Source organism: Parasteatoda tepidariorum, chromosome 4 (genome assembly GCF_043381705.1).
Source record: "Parasteatoda tepidariorum isolate YZ-2023 chromosome 4, CAS_Ptep_4.0, whole genome shotgun sequence".
In the NCBI taxonomy this organism is placed as follows: Eukaryota; Metazoa; Arthropoda; class Arachnida; order Araneae; family Theridiidae; genus Parasteatoda; species Parasteatoda tepidariorum.
Window position 1 is genome coordinate 63,241,625 of NC_092207.1, and position 22,420 is coordinate 63,264,044.

At 29.1% G+C, this 22,420-nt stretch overlaps 1 protein-coding gene across 10 annotated transcripts in view; it reads right to left on the reverse strand.

Moving 5' to 3' along the window:
• Positions 1-22,420, reverse strand: part of LOC107453875 (thymosin beta) — a 31,524-nt gene continuing 9,104 nt past the window's right edge. For 2 of the 10 annotated variants that reach the window (XM_016070899.3, XM_016070918.3), the window contains 5 exons: positions 9,365-9,497; positions 7,098-7,211; positions 3,442-3,555; positions 2,698-2,811; positions 1-416 (listed from right to left, as the gene is read on the reverse strand). In XM_016070899.3, the coding sequence (XP_015926385.1) occupies positions 388-416; positions 2,698-2,811; positions 3,442-3,555; positions 7,098-7,211; positions 9,365-9,494 (501 nt within the window). In that variant the 5' untranslated portion in view covers positions 9,495-9,497 and the 3' untranslated portion in view covers positions 1-387. Of the gene's footprint in view, positions 417-2,697; positions 2,812-3,441; positions 3,556-6,294; positions 6,409-7,097; positions 7,212-9,364; positions 9,498-9,923; positions 10,063-13,947; positions 14,140-22,105; positions 22,358-22,420 lie in introns of those variants that run through there. The other 8 variants (XM_071179941.1, XM_071179940.1, XM_071179938.1 and 5 more) reach the window with 8 other exon arrangements.

The window sequence follows — 22,420 nt, forward strand, 5'->3', positions numbered from 1 at the left end:
TAAGATTTATAAGTACTTTATGTAGAATACAAAAATCTAATATTACAAAAGCAAAATATTCGAAAAATATAGTTTAAGTATCAAAAGTATAAACTGGAAAAAAAAAGTTCTGTGATGAAAAGAACTTCCCAGAAGACTAGCAAATATAAATGATATTCAGGAATTGATAAGCATTACAAAATGGAGAAATATAAAAGCACATATTTTTGAAAAAATATTATACAGATATATTGATTTTCTTTAAATTTATCAAACCAAGGTCTTAGAAAAAAGTTTACATAAAATTGATTAAATATTTTCATGGTTGAGAACAAATTCGATGGTTTTACACAGACACTAAATACATCACTTGAGGACATGGAAGTTTTGCATGTAGATACATTGAAGCTAAGCAGCACTCTTCTCCATTGCAATGGCTGCAAATCAAGACAAAACAATTAATGTAATAAAATTTTATTAAAAAGTTACATTAATCAGTGATAAGTATTTAGATTTATATCTAAAGAAAATTTTCAAAAAAGTTACTAACACCTAAGTTAATGCTGCTTAATATCTAAGTTATACAAGATTGATAGTGAGATTTTACAGAATGAGATAATCAGGTGTTTCAGTTTTAAACTCAATATAGATAGCAAATTTTCTTAACTGAACATAACAAAGAATTCATAAAATATAATATTTATGCAGGGGTAGCAGCAAAGTTTTTAAAAATTTTAGGGTAATTTTAGGAACTTTTTTCAAAAAATTTTAGGTAAATTTTAGGGGTAATATATGATTTTGCAAGGATAAAAACAGATCACACGGTAGTTTATTACACAACAGAAGATTATTACAATTCATCCACACATATAAATAATTGCAAGCCATAAAATAAAGCTCTGAAATTTATTAAGTCAAGAATGAAATCTCTAAAGTGTAAAAATGAAATTTCAACTTTACATATTACCTATCAGAAATTAAGTGCATAATTCAGGAACAGGCAAAAGTGAGAATAAATCAAGAGAAAAAATAAATTAACACCAACTTGGATTTTTATTTAATTTTTACCTTCTTAATCAAAACTTTATTATTACCCTTTACCTTACTTTATTAAGAAAAACTATTGTGTGATATTATTAGATTTCAAATCAGCAATTTATATTAGAAGTTAGAGAAAAACAAATTAATCATGATCATTTTTCTAATATATTCTTGATATGATTTGTGAGATTCTTTTACTGCCCTCAATAGTGTTGTGGTGATCTTCAACACTCCTCCATAATTTCGAATGGTATATTTGTTTAGTCTAAGAGGCATAATAGTATTCTCATGGTGACTCACATTAAGCATTGCTTTATTTATCGAAAAACCTCTCTCAGGATCAGAATTCCCATGTGGCAAAATTAAAACAGTTTTAATTAATGTAGTTAAATTCTTATATTTTAGATTATTGCTTTTTTATTTATATTCAACCTATAACTCTAATTTTTTAGGAACGCCAACAAAATTTTATCAGATTTTTAGGAATTTTAGGGTTTGCACATAGTTTTAGGAATTTCATGAATTTTAGGGGGAATGCGACCCTTGTTTATGTTATAATTTAGTACATAATTATTAAACATATATAAATTAACAGTTAGCTGAAGCCAAATAACAGTTAAGCGCAAAATTAAAAACAATTTTTTTTTACATTTAATTACTTTTATAATTAGGTGAAAAAATGTAAATAGTAATGATAGGAAAAAATAAATACTTTATTATATTTAACTTCAAAATTATAAGTAAACAGTTTTGAATTTAATTCTTTGTCAAAATTATGAAAATTACATTTTAGCAAATATATATTTTTAAAGAATTTAAACAAATATTTGAATTCAAATTAAATGAAATTTTCAAAGATTATAGCATAATTTATAAATTTCGAGAATGAAATAAGAATTTTAATTTTTTGTGTGTGAAAAAAAATTAATTTTACAGAACCTGAATATATAGGATCTATTTTATTCAGAAATAAACTTTAACTACATTTCGGACTAAAAATCTTAATATTTTGTCCAATATTTGTCTAAAAGCCCTTAACAATATGGTCAAATTTCAAGCAACCAAGAAATGCTAGAATTGACATTTTAGAGATTTCTGGTTTAAGTTGGTGAATATTCAAACAAAATTAAAAGGCTATTCAGAGGTGCAAAACTGATATATGTGAACATTTAAAGTTCTTCACAAAAAGTTCTACAATATAATAGCATAACAATTCTTCATAAAAAGTTCTACACGTATAAGAATATTTTAATCAACTAATCTGTAAAGATTTACTTTTTGAAAACTGTTTATAACTTTAGCTGAAGTAAAATGAAACACTACAACGCAAACTTTTTTTCTCCATCTAAACTCTAGCTGAGTTTTTTTCTCCAACTTCTTACGCCCATCTCCACAAAAATTTGTAATTACAGATTTGCAAATTGAGCTTAACAAAAAATAACTAAATAATTTAGTTACTAAAATAATAAAACATAAATGCCAATGTAACTGAATTGGTACAAGGTGGCACAAACAATTAAAGAAAACTAGCTTACAATCTTACTTATATGGACATATTTCTCAAATTGAGATTTTACTTACATGTTTTTTCAAATTTATAAAATACAACACTTTTCTAACTTGCAGTCAGTCTAATTAAATTTAATGCAAAAAAAGGTAGGAAGATAAAATTCTTACCTTCTTTTGAAGGCAAGATATTTTTTTCTAATGTCTCTGCATGCTTCAAGTTTGAAGTATCAAAGTTTTCAATTCCATGCACTAATTTTTGGTGGCCCTTTTCTTGCTCAATTACTGAAAGAACATAAATATCATAATAAGTACACTAAGAACAGAGTCAAGTTGCATTACATTTCAACTAAATAAAAAATAAGTTTACTGAAGACTTTTTTTTAAATGTGATTTTAAACCTTATTTCTAAGCAGAATTAGCATCCAGTTCTATTTTCTTATTAGAAAATTGTATTTATTTTCCAATTTTTTGAAATCCTTATCAGTTGCATAGAAATTCCTTTGCAAGAAAAAAAAAAGTTTCACGAGTATTCTAAATCTTTCGGAAAATACTTTAAGCATTGTAAGAATAAACAAGCATAAATATTTGATATTTTTAGATTGTAAAGAATGCCGCAGAGATACACCAATAGGCTACATCCTCAGATTAAAATTAGTGACGATTTGAAGATAAATACTGCTGCATTTGAGCATTTCAATACGATAATTGGAGTGTAGATGGTAGTAGTAATCACCTAGACTTCACACCAAACTTTCCACCTGCATGCTGATTTTTCTGGTTCTGAAACTAGGGCAGACTTAACATTAAAGTAAATCACCGACTATTTAAAAAGGTTAATTCAATAACATTGAAGATAGGACACTGAGAGAAAGAAAACTTTACAATTGAAATGAATGAAAAATATATCCTTACTTTCAGAACTAGGCAAAACTGCCTTTTCCTTTGTTTCAGCATGATGCAAAGCAGCTTTATCAAAAGATTCCAAGCTAGTTACCATATTCTGGTGTATTTTTTCTTGCACAACATCTAATCATTAAAAATATTGATAAAAAAAATATTTTAAATTTCTGACAATCAAAAGCCTTTGTTGGAAAAAATCAAAAAGATTACAAGAGGATAAGGAAGTTAGCTCCATCAAGAATAAAGATGAGATCAAGGGGTGCCCAAACAGTTTATTTTCTAAATATTATATATATGTCTTAAACTGATTTAAATTGAAAAAATATTAACCCCTCACATTGCAGCAGCTTTCTTGGGAACGTTTGACTAAATGTTAGTTAAAAAATGTTGATTATAATTAAGTCTTGACAATTTTTCAGATTTCAAAATTGCAGAAATTATAAGTAAAATGACTAAAAAAGGTCTCCAACTTAAAAAAAAAGAAGTTAAAGTCACTGATTTTAAAAGTGTTAAAATAGCTAAAATAAGTAAAAATGCAGAAGGGCTGGCAGCTACGTAGATTGAATTTTCTCTTATCTTTTAAAACCAGAAATAGATATAATTTTATTTCAACAACTGAATTTCCAGAAAAAGCGGAACATTTATAATTAAAAAAAAAAAGCCTAAACTTTTAGAAAATCGAAGTTTTTGATAAAAAGGCTGAAATTTGAGAAACAAAAGCGAAAATCCTCTGAAAAGCGGAAAAATCTCATCCCCGATAGCTAGATAAATCTGTTTCAAATCCCAACACTCCTTGCTATGGGAAACCATCATTGTAATACATGGCAAAACTCAACTCAAGCTGTTAAATAAACTTAATATAAATAAGAGGACTATTTTTTTTTATTAGCCAAAGTCTCTAGAATAATCTAGCCTTTGAATAGCCCCATACCTTCCTCTGGGCACCCCCAGGCAGAAAACTAAATAGAAAAGCAATTTCAGACAACGACCAGCTGAACCATAATGTGTTAACATACTAAGCAGGGTTCTGTCAAATAGTGGAATAAGTATTTACTGAATGACAAACAAGGTAGGAAAAGACTAAGGATTTAGGAAAGTACATGGGACTATCAATCCAATAACCACAATTAAATTCACACAAAAGAGAAATAGGTTGGAAACAAGACATAAGGTTTAGATATGGATTACAAATGGAGAAGAAACAAATTTTCAATCCAAAGAAAAAAAAAAGGATTTTTTTTTAAAAATGGATATTTAAATAATTCTTAATAAAAAAAATAGAGAAGAGTTATGAATAGTTTTAATATCAGTAGTTTTTTTAATTTTTAAAACTAATTAAATTTTCTTTCAAAGCCCCTTTGAAATAAACTATTCGATAAGTAAAAATCAGCTACAAATTTTGAAATATTTCTACAAAATGCACAAATAAGTAAGTAACTATTTAATTTTTTGTTCTAATATAAAAAAATAAAAAAAAAACTAACAAATTCAAGACATGTTAATGAGTGTTATTGAGCTCTAAAAAACTAGCCAAATAAAAATAAAGTAAATTTGATAAAACAATATTAGTAAAAAATTCTCTAAAAAGTAAGGCTCATAAGAAACTTTTAAGTCAAGAAGTGCGGGAAACAAAATGGCATAACTTGTTAAATAAAGAGTTTATCAAAAATGAATAAAAACAGTAATACAAGTACTCAATTTTTTCAATTTTAATAAGCTGTGTAAATAATGTTAAATTTTAAAGATGACATAACTGAGTTTTTTGGTTGAGACAAATCAAGAACCAACAAGATTTATTTACAGGGTATCTGCTACATTTTAAATTTTCAAATTCATGACTAATTTCAAGAACTTTCCATGACTTAATGAAGTTAATATTTTCTCCCAATAAAAACAGAACAATAAATTTGAAAAGCATTATAATAATATTCATTGAAATGATAGGTATAACCTAAACTGTTATACTCTGCATCTTCATATTTATAGATGTTAAATTTAAAAAACAGAGTAAAGAAAGAGTTGAAGCAATAAAATAGCTGGAAAAAAAAGCAAATAATTTTTCTTCTTCTGCAGAATTAATATTCTAAAGATACTTTCCTCGTTAATCGGAAAGGAAAGAAATACTCCAGATTTTTCTGTTCTCATTTCGGAGTAAAAAAAATTTGCCAATGACTGGCTTGCTTTAGTTAGAATTTTAAACTGATAAAAAAATTTTTTTTTTTTGAAATCACAGAAGTTTAAAAGATAATTCGTTCTAGAAATGATGTTTTTTCTTTCATTTTTTGAAAAAACACGATAAAAACATTTTATATTTCAATAAAATATGACTGAGAGGGGATTTTGTTAGAAATTCAGATGTTCAGAACACCATGACATTAGGGAGGAGGATTCCATTTTAAAAATTAGACCAATTTGGCGACCTAAACCCATGACTTTCCACGATTAAGAAAAAAAAAAAAAAATTTAAAATCATGACATTTCATGACTAATTTTGTTCAATACTGAAATTCATGACTTTCCAGGAGCGCGGATACCCTGCATTTAGTATTTAAATAAATTAAAATAAAACTTGATGATTCTCAAAAGTTTTATAACAGGAAGACTCAATTACCAGCGTGAAGAAAAGCTTTAAAACTTAAAAAAAAAAAAATAATTAATAGCACAGGTTAAATATTTAAAATTGGAGCTAGTAAGCAAAATCGTTCATAAAAATTACTTGTTAGGAAACAAACAACTCAATGTAAATGTTTTAGTAGTTTGACAATAAAAGAATTAAAGTATTTTCATATTCGGTTAATAATTTTTATTATCCCGAATAGCTGTTAAAAGCATGGTTAATGCAAAACAGCATCCAAATACTCTCACCATCATTTGTAGGAAGGAAGAATTTTTCTTCTGTGTCAGTGTGCTTTAAAGAATTTCTTTTAAAACTTCTTACACCATTCAAGAAGCTTTGTTGCACTTTTTCTTGAGCTAAGTCTTATGAGAATAAAGTGCTTAGTTTCAGATTCTAACAGCTTTCAAAAGTACATCATAATTAAAGTAAATTGTAAAAGTACTAATATAAGAACTAATTACATAACTAAATTAGACAAACTATTTAGTAAAGTAAAATATAAACAAGACATAAATTGACTAATTCAAAATTAATGAAGTTTCCTCTTCTTTTCTTGAAAACTGAATAAATACTACAGAATTTTCTGTATAGTAAAGTAATAGGCTTAGAGGAACAAGATTTTATAGGCAAAATTGGCTTTTCAAGAGCCCCTAATAAGTTAGACTTTTACATCAATTACTTATTTTTAGTTTAAGAAAAATATAATTCAAAATTTTAAAATTACTGTGTACAACATATTTATACAAAAATAACTATATTTCTGAAGTTAACAAATATGTGCAATTTGCCATATTTTGGGCTTGCAGTTTTTTTTCTTCAAAATATGTAAACTATATTTCATTTTAACTTTCCTTTTACTCTTGATTTTTGTCGCATATAACTGCTTAAATCTAACTTTTTTACAGAAATACAAACTATTTTAAACACATTTAAAAAAAAAAAAAAAACTATGCTCCTTTAGCTTAAGCTAAAAATTAGGTTTTTAATGCGAAATTTAGTTAAATAAGGAACAATCAATAACAATAATTTTTTTTTATTTACATATATTTACCTTCAGCATTTGGCAAAATAACTTTTTCTTGAGTTTCTACAGAGTTTAGCCTGGAACGTTCAAACCCTTCAACACCAGTCAGAATACTGTTATGTGCTTTTTCTTGTTGAACATCTACACAAAAAAAATAAAATACTTAAATACTTTGTCTATTCATCTTAACTATTACTAGATAACATTGTTGCTAAACGAGAAAAAACTTTAAATAAATTCAGTTAATTTTTTTAAAACTTTCCAACACTGTTGAAAAGGTGAAGAAAAATTAAAGTACCAATACATTTAAATGTCAGTAAAATTTACACAGAAATATCTTTTCATACAAGGAATATTCTGTAGAAAAAAAAATCCAAAATTACACTAAAATTTTTTAAACCATTGATTCATTTCATGGAAGTCATTTTTCTACAATTCTTAGGGCAACATTTCCAAGATAATACTACCAGCCTATCTCATTGTTTCATTTTATAAGGACTCCATGAGAAAAACGTGGTGTTAGACATCTTATACAGTAGAGAACCATTTATCCGGTATCCAGATAACCGGGAAACCAGAAAACCGGGAAAAATTTTGCTCGAATTTCCCGCCATTTTAAACAAGAACGAAAAAAGCGGAAATTGGACTCCTCCTTGAAGTTGAGTAGAGGAAAATGTAAGGAAGGGGAAGATTTTTTTCCCCGTTTACCCAGAGAAACGTCATTTCCTCCGTGACCTTGAAGGCAGGGAAGGGAGGATTGTTTTATTTTTTCCTTTAGGCCGTCAATCAAACTCAAGGGTGTGGCATGCTGATTTCGTTTTCTGCTTGATTTACGAGGGGGGTGGGGAAAATGCATTGCATGCATATCAGTGAACAGAAANGTTAAATTACCCAAACTAAAGAGCTGTAAAATTTTAGTATTCTGCACAAAATTAAAATAAATAAAATTAAAATAGTTATTTTTTTAAAATATCAATAAGGAGAATTTTAACTATTTTAGTTTCTTCCATTTCATCCAATTTTTTTCATTCTTCCAGTTTTTTAAAGCTTCTTTCCACACAAAATGTCACCCATGGTTTTTAAAAAGCCATGATAACAATGATTACATAGTTAATTACACAGGGTGCATAGCCAAATTTTGAATAAAAAGTTAGAACCTCTTAAGCACTTCTTGAGCACTCATGAAAGATTCTTAAACTCTTCATTTCTAAAAAAAATATAAGGGGATATTTCCTTATCGTTATCTGTAGGGCCAACTACAATCACCAAATCAAAGTGCCAAATAGATTTTGAACTTTAAAAAAACAAGTAGGTGCTTGCCTGGGGGTGGATACGATTCAAGTTGGTCACTTTCTGTGATTTTTCTTATTTTTAGTTTCTCTAAGGCCATTGCTCAATAGCCGCCAAAACTTGGCGATTATTCTGCAACAGATCACGATACAGAAATCTTTCCAAATATGATTAGGATATGTGCATGAGGGTTCGATAAAACATCGATTAACGACACTTTTTGGTCGATCCAGAAAACCGGGAAATTCAGATATCCGGGATAGCGTTGGTCCCGAGCATCCCGGATAATTGGTTCTCTACTGTACTAATTAATATTAATACGTTCTCCAGTAATAGCTTTTTTTACGGCCCCTAAAATAAATAACCAAAAATATTTTTATTGAAAAATGCTTTTTTAGAAAACTTAATATATCAAACTTAAAAAAAAAAAACAATATAATATTTAGAATTTTTTTAAAATTACTTTACTGTAAATGACCGAAGCTGGTGATTGTTGACAATCATAGTTGCTTTGGCAAATGTCCGAAACATATACTACTGCCCAGTATGCCCTACATCAATGTTTTTTTTTAAAGGTCAAGGGCGACAGCTCGGTATGCATTTAACAGATGCTCTGGACACTGATTTTTCTCCTACTCTATCCTCAGCAGATATTAAAATATCAAATAAATTATCAACGAATAAATTAATATCAAATCTGATAACAAATACTTCGGACATTCATCAAAGCGACTATGTGATTATTGGCATTCACCAGTGAAAATAAACATTATCCTGATTTGGGTCATTCATGGTACCAATTCTATGTTTTTTAACGTTATATCAAGGAAATACAGATTCAACATATATAAACATTGCAGCAAAACTATAGTTTTGTTTCTTATGAAAACTTTGTTATTTTCAAAAGTTTTGAAAATAGATCTATTTGACAAAAATTCTTAGATTTGATTGCTGAAAAATGATTAAAACCTGAAGCATGTATAGATTTTAAAATAAACAGTTACCGTCTTTAGATGGCAAGGAGCATTTTTCTTGTGTTTCAGTATGCTTCATTTTTGAAGAATCAAATTGAGCTAATTCATCTTTCAAAGGAGCAGGAACTTTAGGCAAATTTTCTTTGCTTGGGCTAGACATTTTCTGAAAAGGTAAAAACATTATTTTAGACTAATAACTATTAATTTAACTAAAAGATTCAGCATTCATAATAATCAGATGAAAAATTAGTTATAACTATAATTACTGGTACTATTTAGGACAAAAGCTTGTTGATCCTTTTGATTTTTTATATACTGGCCTATAGAGCGATTTTGTAGTCAACACGAAAATGATTAGATTATTATGCAAGTCGAATTCAAGTTTATAAATTAAGTTCATCAATTAACAATTGGTCTCAGAAGAAATCAGAGTTTCACTAAAGCTGCTAGTTTTGAAGCATTAAATAAAATGCCCTAACTTTGATAGCACATTAAGATGTTGCACAATAAGATATTTAACAATCAGAAAATATTTTTGAACAATAAATTTATCTTTTCATAAGAAAATATTTTTTTATTTAATACATACTCTGGAAAATTTTGATAATTTAAAGTTGAACAAGTGTTAAAAAAAAATTAAACAAAAGAGGCTTTCTTTGAATTAGAAACTAAACTGACAATCAACTCTGACTGTTGCCATCTATGTTTAAATGATCAGTTGAAACATGGAAACAGGGAGAAAAATTTTGTGATTCCTATTCTTCGTGACGTCACAAATGGAAAATCTCGTATCGTATCAGAAAAACCAGCAGAATAGAATCGCCACAATTATGGGGAGGGGGGAAAAGGAGGCAGCTTTTCACTAACCAAATAGTTATTAATATAAAGAAGTGTTAAAGAAATGAAATATAGAAAGCCTATTTTTATTTATAAAAATCGGCACGGTCTCATTATTGTAACATTGAACTTGCGATACAAAAAGAACTCAGTTTTTGAAAGACCTGGAAAAAGACCTTTAAGATTAAACCAGAAATTTGGAAGGTAAACGAAACGGGACTATTTCTGATATGAATTGGGGAACAATATATGCAATATAACAAGTGCAATAAATTTGCATTCAAGCAGTATGATAATTGCACGTATATTTTCTTAATACTTCCCTTTAATCCTGCAGTACTTTATTAAAAATCAATTTAATATTTTTTACTTCCTAATTTATTTAAAAAAATATTAACTGCAATAATAAAATTGAAATTTTTTTTACAAAATATCAACTAAAATATATATAATGTTAATGCGAAATATTAAAAAAAAAATTACAAAGAATGCTATTTTTCAAAATATACTATCAAAAAATTAGCAAAAAGTTAGTCAACTTATTAACCATTTAGACTCTTGCGAAAGGTTGTATAATACGAATAATACTCTGTATAATAAGAATTCATCGATTTTTGAAAGTAAATTTAAGCGCTTGAGAATAAAAATCAGCAATCTCCAAAATATCCAGTTTATTCCTGGGAAAATAAACATAGTTTTTTTTTCTCCTTTCCGTGCAACTAATAACAAACATTTTCTGTATATTAAATCAGTAAGCAAAAATTCACAATTATTTAAATAACGTTTCCAAAATTCTAAGGTATGTGAGGGAATCAACGAAGTATTTAGTGATTGTGACAAAGATCTTCCAAACGAGTTTCATAAGTAAAATTCCCGCCAGAATTATAACCAAAATGAATAGGAAAAGGATTCTTTGAACCCTGACTTTCACTGTCCTTGACAGGTAAAGCCAGCGTTCAAGGTTGTCTAGCGGGAATTATGGTGAGAGAGTAACCGCTAATAATCTACAATCACAAATAAGCACCGTGAAATTTTTTTGGCAGAATTTCGATTTTTACTATTTTAATTTAAACTAGTCTAAAATTAGAAAATATTTTAATGCATTCTTATACTCAATAAAATGTATGAAAGAGTAAATTGCCCTAGAAAGAAAGGCAAATACTTTAAGATCTCTTATTAGAAACTTGCCGGCATAACATCTAAACAATTCATGAAGTTCAAATATCATCTGAACAGTGCTGCCTTAATCATGTTTCGAATATTTAACAATTAAAAAAAAATATGTTGTCAAAAAGAAAACTAAAATTGAAATATTTAATAAACTATATTTTACGGGAAATTAGTAAAAATTTTTATTTCATTGATGAGAAAATGTACGAGTTAAGCTTTATAAGAAAGCAATATTCTAAAGCTTAATTTCAAGATCATGAATATAAACTTTAGTTGTATTTAGCTAAATATAATGCTTAAAATTTTTGTTAAAAATCAATTTCAAATACGAGAAGGTAAAACATAGAAAATATACAAAAAAAAAAAAAAAAAAAAAAAAAAAAANAAAAAAAAAAAAAAAAAAAAAAAAAAAAAAAAAAAAAAAAAAAACCTGAAGCACAATAAAACATTAACCACTATAAAAAAGTGCATCCTGCTGACCGGAGGGCAGATGTTATTTTACGATGACCTTCTAACAAATACACTATATTTATAAAACTCATTAACCTCGATTTCTCTTTAGCGAAACCATTTTGTTTTGCCATTATAGGTTCATTTCATTTCCCATTTCAGAATCGGTTGGATAATTTAAAAAATAATTAAAACTTTTTTTTATAACTTCAGATGTAATGTTTACAACGTTTAAGTGAGCAATAAGGTCATCACCCTATCTTCGGACACCTCCACCCTTTAATCGGCCCACATTGAAACCTATGATAACCTTCAAGTGACACCATTTTATGTCTACTACAGCTGATGACAGGTAATCTGACCTTCAAATAGACGCTTTAACAAACTAAATTTAAAACGGAGGTTTGGTAGTAAATAAAATTAATATTTCACTGAGCGATTTGCAAATTAAGTTCTTAAAGTAGGAGAACGTAAAACATTCCTAAAAAAATGATGCTACTGCTAATATCAGACATTGACAAACTAATGTTTCTCGTATAAAATATTCGATAAGTTAACATTGTTATAATTTTGGATATATTCATTACGCATAGTCGAAGGATGTCAATTTCTCTAAGTCAACAAATGTGGTGAGTTTTACGCGCAGACTGGTTAAAAACTCGTTAAAACAATATATAATTTGGAATGTTTTAAGTTTCAAATATGTTTAAATTTCGAAATTCTTAAAAGGAATAAACAAACTTTTTATTAAATTCTTGAAAAACTTATTCATGAATTAAGTTTTCATGAAAAAAATTGCGAAAATTAAAGCATACCGAATTTTGAAATATTAGAATCCTATTAATGAGCTTTTCGTATTGACAACGGTTGCTTCTCAGATGCTATCAAATTCAAATTGCTGATAGTAATATAACTATTTTTCAAAATAAATTCTCAGCTTGTCTAAGATTACTATCAAGTCCAATACAATCTATAACAGTGGTTCTCAACTGGTTGTCCGCGAAACTGTTTAGTCTGCGAGACGATTACATTAAAAAAATTTTATCACAGACTAAGAAAAAAGACAAAATATTGTAAATTCTAAAAAAACACAGGATGGTTCGATGTTTATAGTAATCATATTGAGAATTCTAAAATAAATTTCGGCTCAAAAATAGCCTTACATATTCGCTCACTAACAGATATTACAACAGTTAAACTAACTTAATTTCAAATTCTACTAGTTTATTTTATCTGTCCAGCAGTGGACTGATCTTAAAGACACGGTTCCCAGTAGAACACCGGCATCACTGACTGCGGTCAGTAAGCGGGTGGGTGGCAACTTAGATCAGCCAGCGTAGGGACTGAAGGTGAGCGGTACCGATCCTCGTTAAACTGTTCTACCGTAAAGTGCTCGACTTCGCGCACAGGTCGTCGGGCTACCAAAGCAGGGGAGTCATCCCCTCTGCAGAGGATCAAAATTGCGATGGCATGTCTTCGGATCATTCTCAGGAATGCTTTCCAGACCTTCGCCAGTAGCCCATTGTGCAGCTCTAGTGCGACGTAAATAACGAACTTACTTATAGTGCGGCTTTGAGGAGAACTCCTCCAGACTGAAAGTCGGGTGCTGTCTGCTGCTATGGTAACAAGTGAGAGCACATTTCTAATGGGGGTGAAATGAAGGAAAGAAGGTGCCGATTGGCTTACTCACGACGACCTACACTAAGATTAAGACAAAACTATTCATTCCACATCCCTATTCGAAGTGACCTTTCCTCGTAACCATAGTACCCGCCACGACGCGAGACGGGTGTCTGGAGAAGTTCTCCTGAAAGCCGCACTATACCTTATTTTATCTAACATCTGGAATCTTCACAACGATACAAAATTTTTAGTATAACAATGTGTCATTTTCAGAGCACTTTTTTTTGATATTGTAATTAAGAGGGCACATGTAGCTTCATCTAATATTTCGTTAGAATATTATCCTTATTCCAAACCTTCTATAAAAATTAGAAAAATTTACGTTTTGGATTAACTAACAATGAAGCGAAATAAATAGATACGGTCTATTGCACACATCTATTAAGGAATTAATGAAAAGAGCGAAAATGGCGGCAGTGAAAAAATAAAATAAAATTGAAGGTGAAGTATTATTTATGCATCGCAAGACTCACCTGATAAAGTTTGATCCGCTTTTGTAAGGTCAATGGCAGAAGTATAAAAGAATAACACGTTATCTCATTAAAAGAGAGCGCCCACAAAAGATATGAATAAAAAATGCCGAAAAAGTTGATCTTTAGGGATTTGGCAACACAAAAGCCAAACGTCTCGCTACGTCTCGTTCATTGAAAGGGATCTAGTAGACTAAAAATCATACTTATCATAAACGGATGTCCGCTTTTATTTTATTCTGCAAAATCACTTGTATCCGCTTAAACAATGTTAACTAAGAAAAGGGAAATAGAGTAAAAACTGTGACAAATAACGAATGGAAATTAGCCACGTCAGTTTCAATTATTTTGTGAGTTATTAAAAATTGTCATGCTGAATGTGAATATATTTCAAAAAGTCATCTTCATATAAGCTTAACACTAATCTGGAAGATTATTCAAGTTCATGCATTAGTTCATTCCAGATTTGTGGAGCCTGGAAATTTTGCTTGAGTAGTGAAAAGTTGAATTCTAGAGGTTAAATCTCGGGTATTCTGAGAATTTAGACGAATATTGACAACTATATCGAAATATTTATGGAATAAACATAATATTAAATTATTACATTTGAACGTTTCTGAGCATGTTTTTTTGCTAATCGATATTTTATGAAATTATTTAACACAAGTAACCAGTATAGAAGCAAGGCAAGCTTTTCTAATAAGTTCGAAATTAAATCTTTGCAACAAGTTGCAATTCATTTTGTAATTAATCCCATTTCTTAAGATACAAGAGAAATTTGCTCTATAAAATTTTAAAGTAGTGTTAAAAAATTGTTAATTAAATTATCTTCTTTTGATTGGTAACATAAGAAATGCTTAAATAGTATGGCATATCTAAAAATAACATAAGAAATGATTTAAAAAAAAAAGAAAATAAAACACTTATTCCATTTTATAAGTTGACTACCTGCCTATTGACAGCTAAAGTCAACTTAGTTTTCGCTGTATTTGTTAGTATTTATTTCTTCTACTGTTGCATAAATGTATAAAATATGAAATAAAAGTACAATTAATTCTAATCGTGCACAAAAAAAAAAAAAAAAAAATAGTCGCATGCGTACAAGTTGAAATTAACATTTACTTAGTAATATTTTTATAGGATTTGGCGAAATATTTTGGATATTAGTTGAAGTTAGAGTAGTGGGGCTCTCAGAACAGTTTTGAGTTTGAAAAGTATATCTTCTGATTACACACATCTAGTTACCACGAGAAAGAATTGTTGATAAATTTATTTTATTGAAAATTATGAGCGATAAATAAAGCGAATACTTGTCTTGTAAAGCGTGGATAACAGCAATTTAAGCTTTCAATTGTGATATTTAGATATTATGTCTTCAATTAAAAACTCCAAAAAACATTTCCCAGTACTCAGTGAAAAGGTTGAACAAGTTCAAAATAAAAGTATAAAATGTATTTAAAGTTTAAAATTAAAAACAATTTTCACGAGAAAAACAAATATTTTAATATTAGTGCCTAAAGAGGAACTCGGCATCTTGTTAATTTCTCGTTCGTTATTTGAAGAAGAAAACTAAAATTACGCCAAAAGACAACGCCAGGTAACATTGCCATCACTAGTTACCATATAAGTCAGTCAGATATGATCTTATTGTGCAGATAAAATGTAGTCTTTCTCATTAGATTTTTTTAAAAGGAAAATAAGTAAACAGCAAATGTAATAGCACCAAAATAATAAATTGTTAACCAGTAATATTTGCCTTGAATTTATTTTTCATGCATTTTTACTGTCTGCAATCAAATTTTTTAATTGTAATATTCTCCAAACTAGAATGACGAAAAGAAAATGGCATTACTCTTTTTTTGCTCAATGTAATAAATACTGTATATAGCTATTCAAGATTATGCTTCGCGTTAATTTCAAAGATGGCTGACTGAAAAAGTTTGAGAATTTTGGGCATAGATACGAACTACCGAGTGAAAAAAAAATCACGACACACAAGATAATAGGTATGGAAATTTCTGAGTTATTTACTCCGTCTACTTAAAAAAAAAAAAAAAAAAAAAAAAAAAAAAAAAAAAAAAAAAAAAATTAAGGGAATGAAAATTTTGACATTTTATTTTGATATAGGAAACAGGAACATTTTATTTTGATATAGGATTAGCTATGTATAAATATATAATTCATATATTCTAACACTGGAAAAATTAAATTGAAGCGTGTTCACTGATCCAAAACAAATAGAGGAAACATTTTGACAACGGCTACAAAGATATGAGTCACATCCTTAACTGAATTGACCATTATATTAGGTACTCAAAATAAACTGTTATTACATAGAGAAGTATAACTAGAGCGTAACATATATATAAAAGAAATTTAGAAAAAATATTAAAGATTTGCACAAAAAAGTTTACTATTCTTTAACAATATATTCGACTGCCATTAATATTACAGATTTAATTTTTATGACAAATAGTGGTGATTGATTTAATTTTACTAAAAATATTTTAGCGATGAAACTATTGCTTACAATTATAAACAAAGTAAAATGCAAAAGATATTTAAATAACTTAGCGGAAGATGTGGCATTAAAGTGAATCAGAATGTGCAGAAACACCAGGAAGTAGTTTAAAATTTTTTTTATCCCATAGAAAACTACTTAGAGAATGAAGTAATAGCCTATAGTCACAGTTGATCACTATGCATTTACTCCCAAAAAATTGGAGTATTTCAAAAATGGAAAAACTATACAAGTTTCAGTAAGCTCTTATTTTGAAAGAAAGTGTTTTCCGAAAAAAGCAAGTTTTAATAATATAAGGACTAAAGCGCTTGAAGCATTGATGCTACATTCGGAAAAGGATACGTTTTTCGATATTTAACTTTTATTTATTATTAAACTTTTTCGATATTTATGTGCAGCTTTTCCCCTTCAAGATTAGAGTTATGTATTGCAAGTGGACAACTAAAACAATATGTCACAAAAATTCTACATAAAAATTATAACTGGTACAGCAACTCATCTTACGTTTAACTTAAATTTATAAAGTTCGTATTATTTCATGACTGAGGTACTTCTATAGAGTTGGAAAAAAGCTGTTTAAGTAAAGTTAAATTAGGTTAGAATATTTTAAAAAATAACCTCAACTATTATATTTGCAATTCAAATCAAGTAAAGAGAGTAATATGCCATAATTAAACAGCAGTAAAAGCATCAACTTTTATGCACGCGGTAATCAAATATATGTATTTATATAAGTGCAGATTTGTCTAAAAACTTGAACTAATAAATTGATATTTAGAGAAGGGAATTGAGACAATTAGAACCGAAAACGCACAAAGCTCTCACAACACTTAATGATGCGTATGTAATTTACTCACCAAAGAACTGGGGACAACCCTGTACAAGGTGGCACAGTACATTGCGGCAGTTAATTTCAAACTAAACACTTTGAATGCACCACTCTCATTTATAAGAATTATTTTTCTTCTCAAAACTAATCTTAACTAATGTCACATTTAAAACTATTCGGTTGTCATCCTGTCTGTGAGAACTGAAGATAAATACGCTATTCTCCGTGCACAGATAGTTAGATGGTAAAATTGCTTTTGTATCCCTTTTAACACAACTCAAGCGGAACATACCACTGGATATCAAGATTAAATCTCTATATTCTGATCAGGCTCATGAAAAGGCGAAGTGTAACCTTTGGAAATAAATTGGCATCTGCGCGATAATCTCTTTAGTTCAGCTAGATGTCATCTGCGTACCTTAAACGTGTTTTTTCGTGGCATACAGATTGTTTTAATTTGAGAATGTGAAAAGCAAATCGTACGTAACGATTTTCAAATAGATGTCCTCTGGATAATATAATGCCTGGAGTAATAAGCGATAGAAATAAAATGCGTCTAGTCTATTAGAGTTCACATTGATGGGGAGATTATGTAATCATTTTTCTAAAATATCGATAATTTGAAATACAGGGTTCAGACGAGCTGGAACTTTATAAAAATTTTTTTTAAATTTGCATAGCAAAAGCATTTTTTATGAAAGTGCATGCATGCCATGTATGTTTTCATAAAAAAATGTCAAACTGTTTACTTCTTAAAGATGACATTGAAAATATGTGTTGCTGTCAACTATCAAATTTTAATAGCTTGTTATGGAAACTCAGAAATGCTTTTGTGAAGCAAACTTTTCCGATGTAATCTTTTTAAAAGTAAAGAAATAGTCATGAAAACATAAATGGCATACAGTATGTAAATAACTCCCCAAGCCATTCATCTGGAGTGGCGGGGTGACTATGGTTACAAGCTTTAACTATTTCATTATTTAGGGGTCATTATTATTTGTTGGGTCATTATTTAGGATAGGTTTTGACTAGGGTCGGCGAGAGGACGGGAATCAGGGGAGAAAGTAGCTCCCCTCTTTAAAATGCGTTATTTCTTGTTTCCATAGCAGCAGACGGCCTTAGACTTCACGGCAAGGGGAGTTCTGTCTATAGACAAACCATACATGAACTTAAGAAAAATTTTTTTTTTTTCTTCCTGTGTTCATCTGAGCAAGTTAGGTATACGTTAATTTTTTTTATTTCTCTGAGACATTTTGTATATCATATAACTTTTATAAATAGTAGCAGAACTTAAAAAAATAAATAAATAAAATGTGTGCACTCTGAGAATTCGGAGTTTCACCTTTTCATTCACTTCATACTGATACTTAATGGTAATTTAACATTTCAGTAAGTACCGGCTCATTTTAACATTTCAGTAAGTACCGGCTCATGTTAACATTTCAGTAAGTACCGGCTCATTTTAACATTTCAGTAAGTACCGGCTCATTTTAACATCTCAGTAAGTACAGGCTCATTTTAACATTTCAGTAAGTACAGGCTCATTTTAAAATTTCAGTAAGTACCGGCTCATTTTAACATTTCAGTAAGTACCGGCTCATTTATCATTTCAGTAAGTACCTGCCCATTTTAACATTTCAGTAAGTACCTGCCCATTTTAACATTTTAGTGAGTACCGTTAAATTAGGCGTGCTACAAAATTATTTTAAACAGTATTTATAGGCAAAATGTTTTCACGTATTGAAATTTTCTTAACGACCATGACGATAAAATTAAAGACTATATTAGTTTAAACTGAAATTTAAATACACTATGGTTTGTAATTTTTTTAATGTGAAAGATGCATTTTTTTAAAAAAAAAAAAGTTAATTTTATGATATATGCTACTTTTATGCTAATTTCTTTTCAGCCAAATCTTTCTCTCCTTGGTTAAGCGTGTGAGTTTGCTTTAAAGTTATATCTTTATTTTAGTGATGTTTGAAATGATTTTGTTGAATATCTAAATGGGATATTGATATACAAATTTACGCACTACGAATATATTACAGCGAAATTAATTTTTTTTCAAATTAGGGCAATTTAAAAACACTTTTCTATAGATATTATTTAAATGCTTTTTACAAAGTCACTAAGTAACAATGATTAAGGCACAAAACTGTCACCGTAAAAAAACCCGAAATTTTATACCTAATGCTGTTTTGAAGTCTATCTTCAAATCAATGAGTCCCGGGTAGACAGCGAAGTAAAGGCGGTCGGTGCATAATACTGGCAATACTATCATCAATACGCTATTGGTTCCGAAAACGTGGATCTTTACTCTCCACGACTTTTTTGACCGGCATCTGGTGCTAGCAAGAGTGTTACTCATTTTTTACAAATTTAAAACAAATTTTTCTTACAATGAACACAAATGAAAATTGTGAAACTTGCGCTTTTTATAACACGAAATCGAATTCTAAACTACGGGATCATAATTGTTTCATATTTTTGGTAATTTATAACATTGAAGTAATACATTAAAAAAAACTCTGCTAATGGAATTGTTCCGACCAAATATATAATTACAAACAATGAAAAGAATACATTCTTAATAGGCTTGTCTTGAGGGTGACCGAACCCTTATAGTCAAGAGACATACATTTGTCCGCCTTTCTCACATAACTACATATAAACAAAGCTTCCAGCATAACTGAATACAAAGAAGCTATTCGTGCGTGGCCACCACTAGATTGAAGTGATAAAAATAGGCATCCATCAATAGCATTAACTTTCATCTAAGCATATAAAGAGATTCTATAAAAACCTCCCAGCTGTCTTTAACTTAATGACTAAAGCAAGCTATCACTGGTGAATAAAATTAAGTCATCGCATCCTAAACTCCAGCATGGCCGAAAAGTTCACCATGCTCATAAGATGTAGAATAAATTATTCTTATAGCTACTAAGTAAATCTATATATTCTTAAGTTTTTTTTTTCGAAGGCTATTTTATAACCGTCGTTAAACAGCTGACCGAATTTTCAGTTTACGACTACCAATGTTCAACTCTCGTGTCTTTGTAGTCTTGAGCCCAATCCAGAAGACAGGGGAACCAATCCAGAAGACAGGGGAACTCCTGGATCAAGTGTTGGGAGACATGTCTTCATGGAGGGCTTCTTCGATTAAAATAACCCGGATTTGCGTTACAGGGAGAGGAAAATCTCCCACGGTTAGCTAGACAGCAAGAGGACTAATCCATAATCCGTCTACCACTGATGATATTTTACGTCAGCACTGTGGTTGGTGAGAGCCGGGTGCGGAATTCGAATCAGCCAGCCATGGCCGGGATTCAAACCTGGTTCACATCATTGAGAGGAGAGTGATCACCTGAGCCACCACTATTGAATAATTTTGCATTTTTATAACTGCTGTGAGTTACAACAATCATTCATGACGATTAAGTTTAGCTTATCTTTTAGCCAGCGCCTTCTATGGTAAATTCTGAAAATGGCGCAAAATTGAAAATCTGAATCTCGAAAAATTGATGATTTTTAAAAAGTTTAATAATTTTTAAAGCATTTAAGTTATTAGTCCGTTCTGAAGTTCAGATAGTTTTTATAAAATTATATTTAATTACTGCTTTAATTATTAATTATTATTAATTGAAATATTAAAATTATAGCTTTGCCTCCTCACTAAAACTTTAAAAAAAATTTCGTAGTGAAAGAACTTCGAAAAATATTTAAAGACGAACTTTTTTATTAATACTGACATTTTTTAAACATCTGTTTAAGTTGAAGGAGAAATTTAAACTTTTGGAGAATAACAAGTTCGTCCAAAAACGAATCCTCCGAGATTATCTTATAACTTCAGATAAATTTGAAATTAAATTTAAATTGCGACAAAAATTAGAATAAGTTATACATTTGTATTTGATACATCTATATGTTAATAAAATACGAAGAAATGAATTATCAAAAAGTAACGAAACACGTAGTATATTCTTTAAATTAGATATTAATTCTAAGCAAAGTATTAAAAAAATTTTTTTAACGGTAAAAAAATAAAATGGAGTTTTCATACAAGCATGCGAATTTGCAACTTTCAAAAATAATGCACACACATAAAAAAAGAATTAAGAAAATTTTTCCAAATGCTGAAATGAGTATAGTCTCAGGATCTGATGATAATCATAAAAATAAGAGGTAATTTTTAGTGAGAGATTAAAGAGATCTTTAAACGGATTAGTAGAGCGAAAATGAATAATCAAATTTTAAATCAGCATTTAGGTGAGGCCCCTATTCCTCTAAATCTGGATTCTTAGTAAGTCAAAGTCAACAAAAAATAGCACAATTAACCACTCATTCTGTATCAATTTATGCTACTTTATGTGAGATTTAAAACAAATTTATATGAAATGGAATTTAAAATATCAAAGCATAAAATTGTTTAAGAGTACTTGAGCGAAATTTTTTATGGCAAATTCTGTTTTACCTTTTAAAATTTAAAATTGAAAGCTAATTTAGGTTTAAAAAAAAACGAAGTTTTAAAATAATGATTTTAAAATATCTAAATGTTAACAAATTATAGCTGAATTACTTCATTACACAATCCTGCCGTAATTTGAATTTTGAAAATTTTTTATCATTAGAAATTTCCTGGTTTACATGAACACTTTTTCGATACTTTCAACTATTTATAGAAGAGAAAAAGAATTTTCCATGAACAGTTTTTCCTGCAGCAGTATAGCGTCCCATCAACAAAAACATAAAAAATTGCAATCAAAAATAATCACAATCCAAAGCTCTGATAAATACAATTATAAATAAAATACCTGATAATCATTTCCCATAACTAAAAACGTAATCACTGTGCTAAAATTAGAGACCTGGCTGTTTAGTGTCCAAACAGGGGAATGTATAAAAAGAACTCACGCTCAGAAATTCCAAAATCGTGTGTCCTCATTTTATGAATGATTCATAGTAACATAAATCTTGACCTAATACGAAATATTTCACGAGAAAGAGAGAAATTAAACCCAAAGCTTGGCGAGGGACTAGTCTGAATTTGGAAATAAAGCAAATACAGAATACATAAACAAAATGTTGTGACGTACGGACGGTCCGTTCTACTTATCAATTTCGGGGTC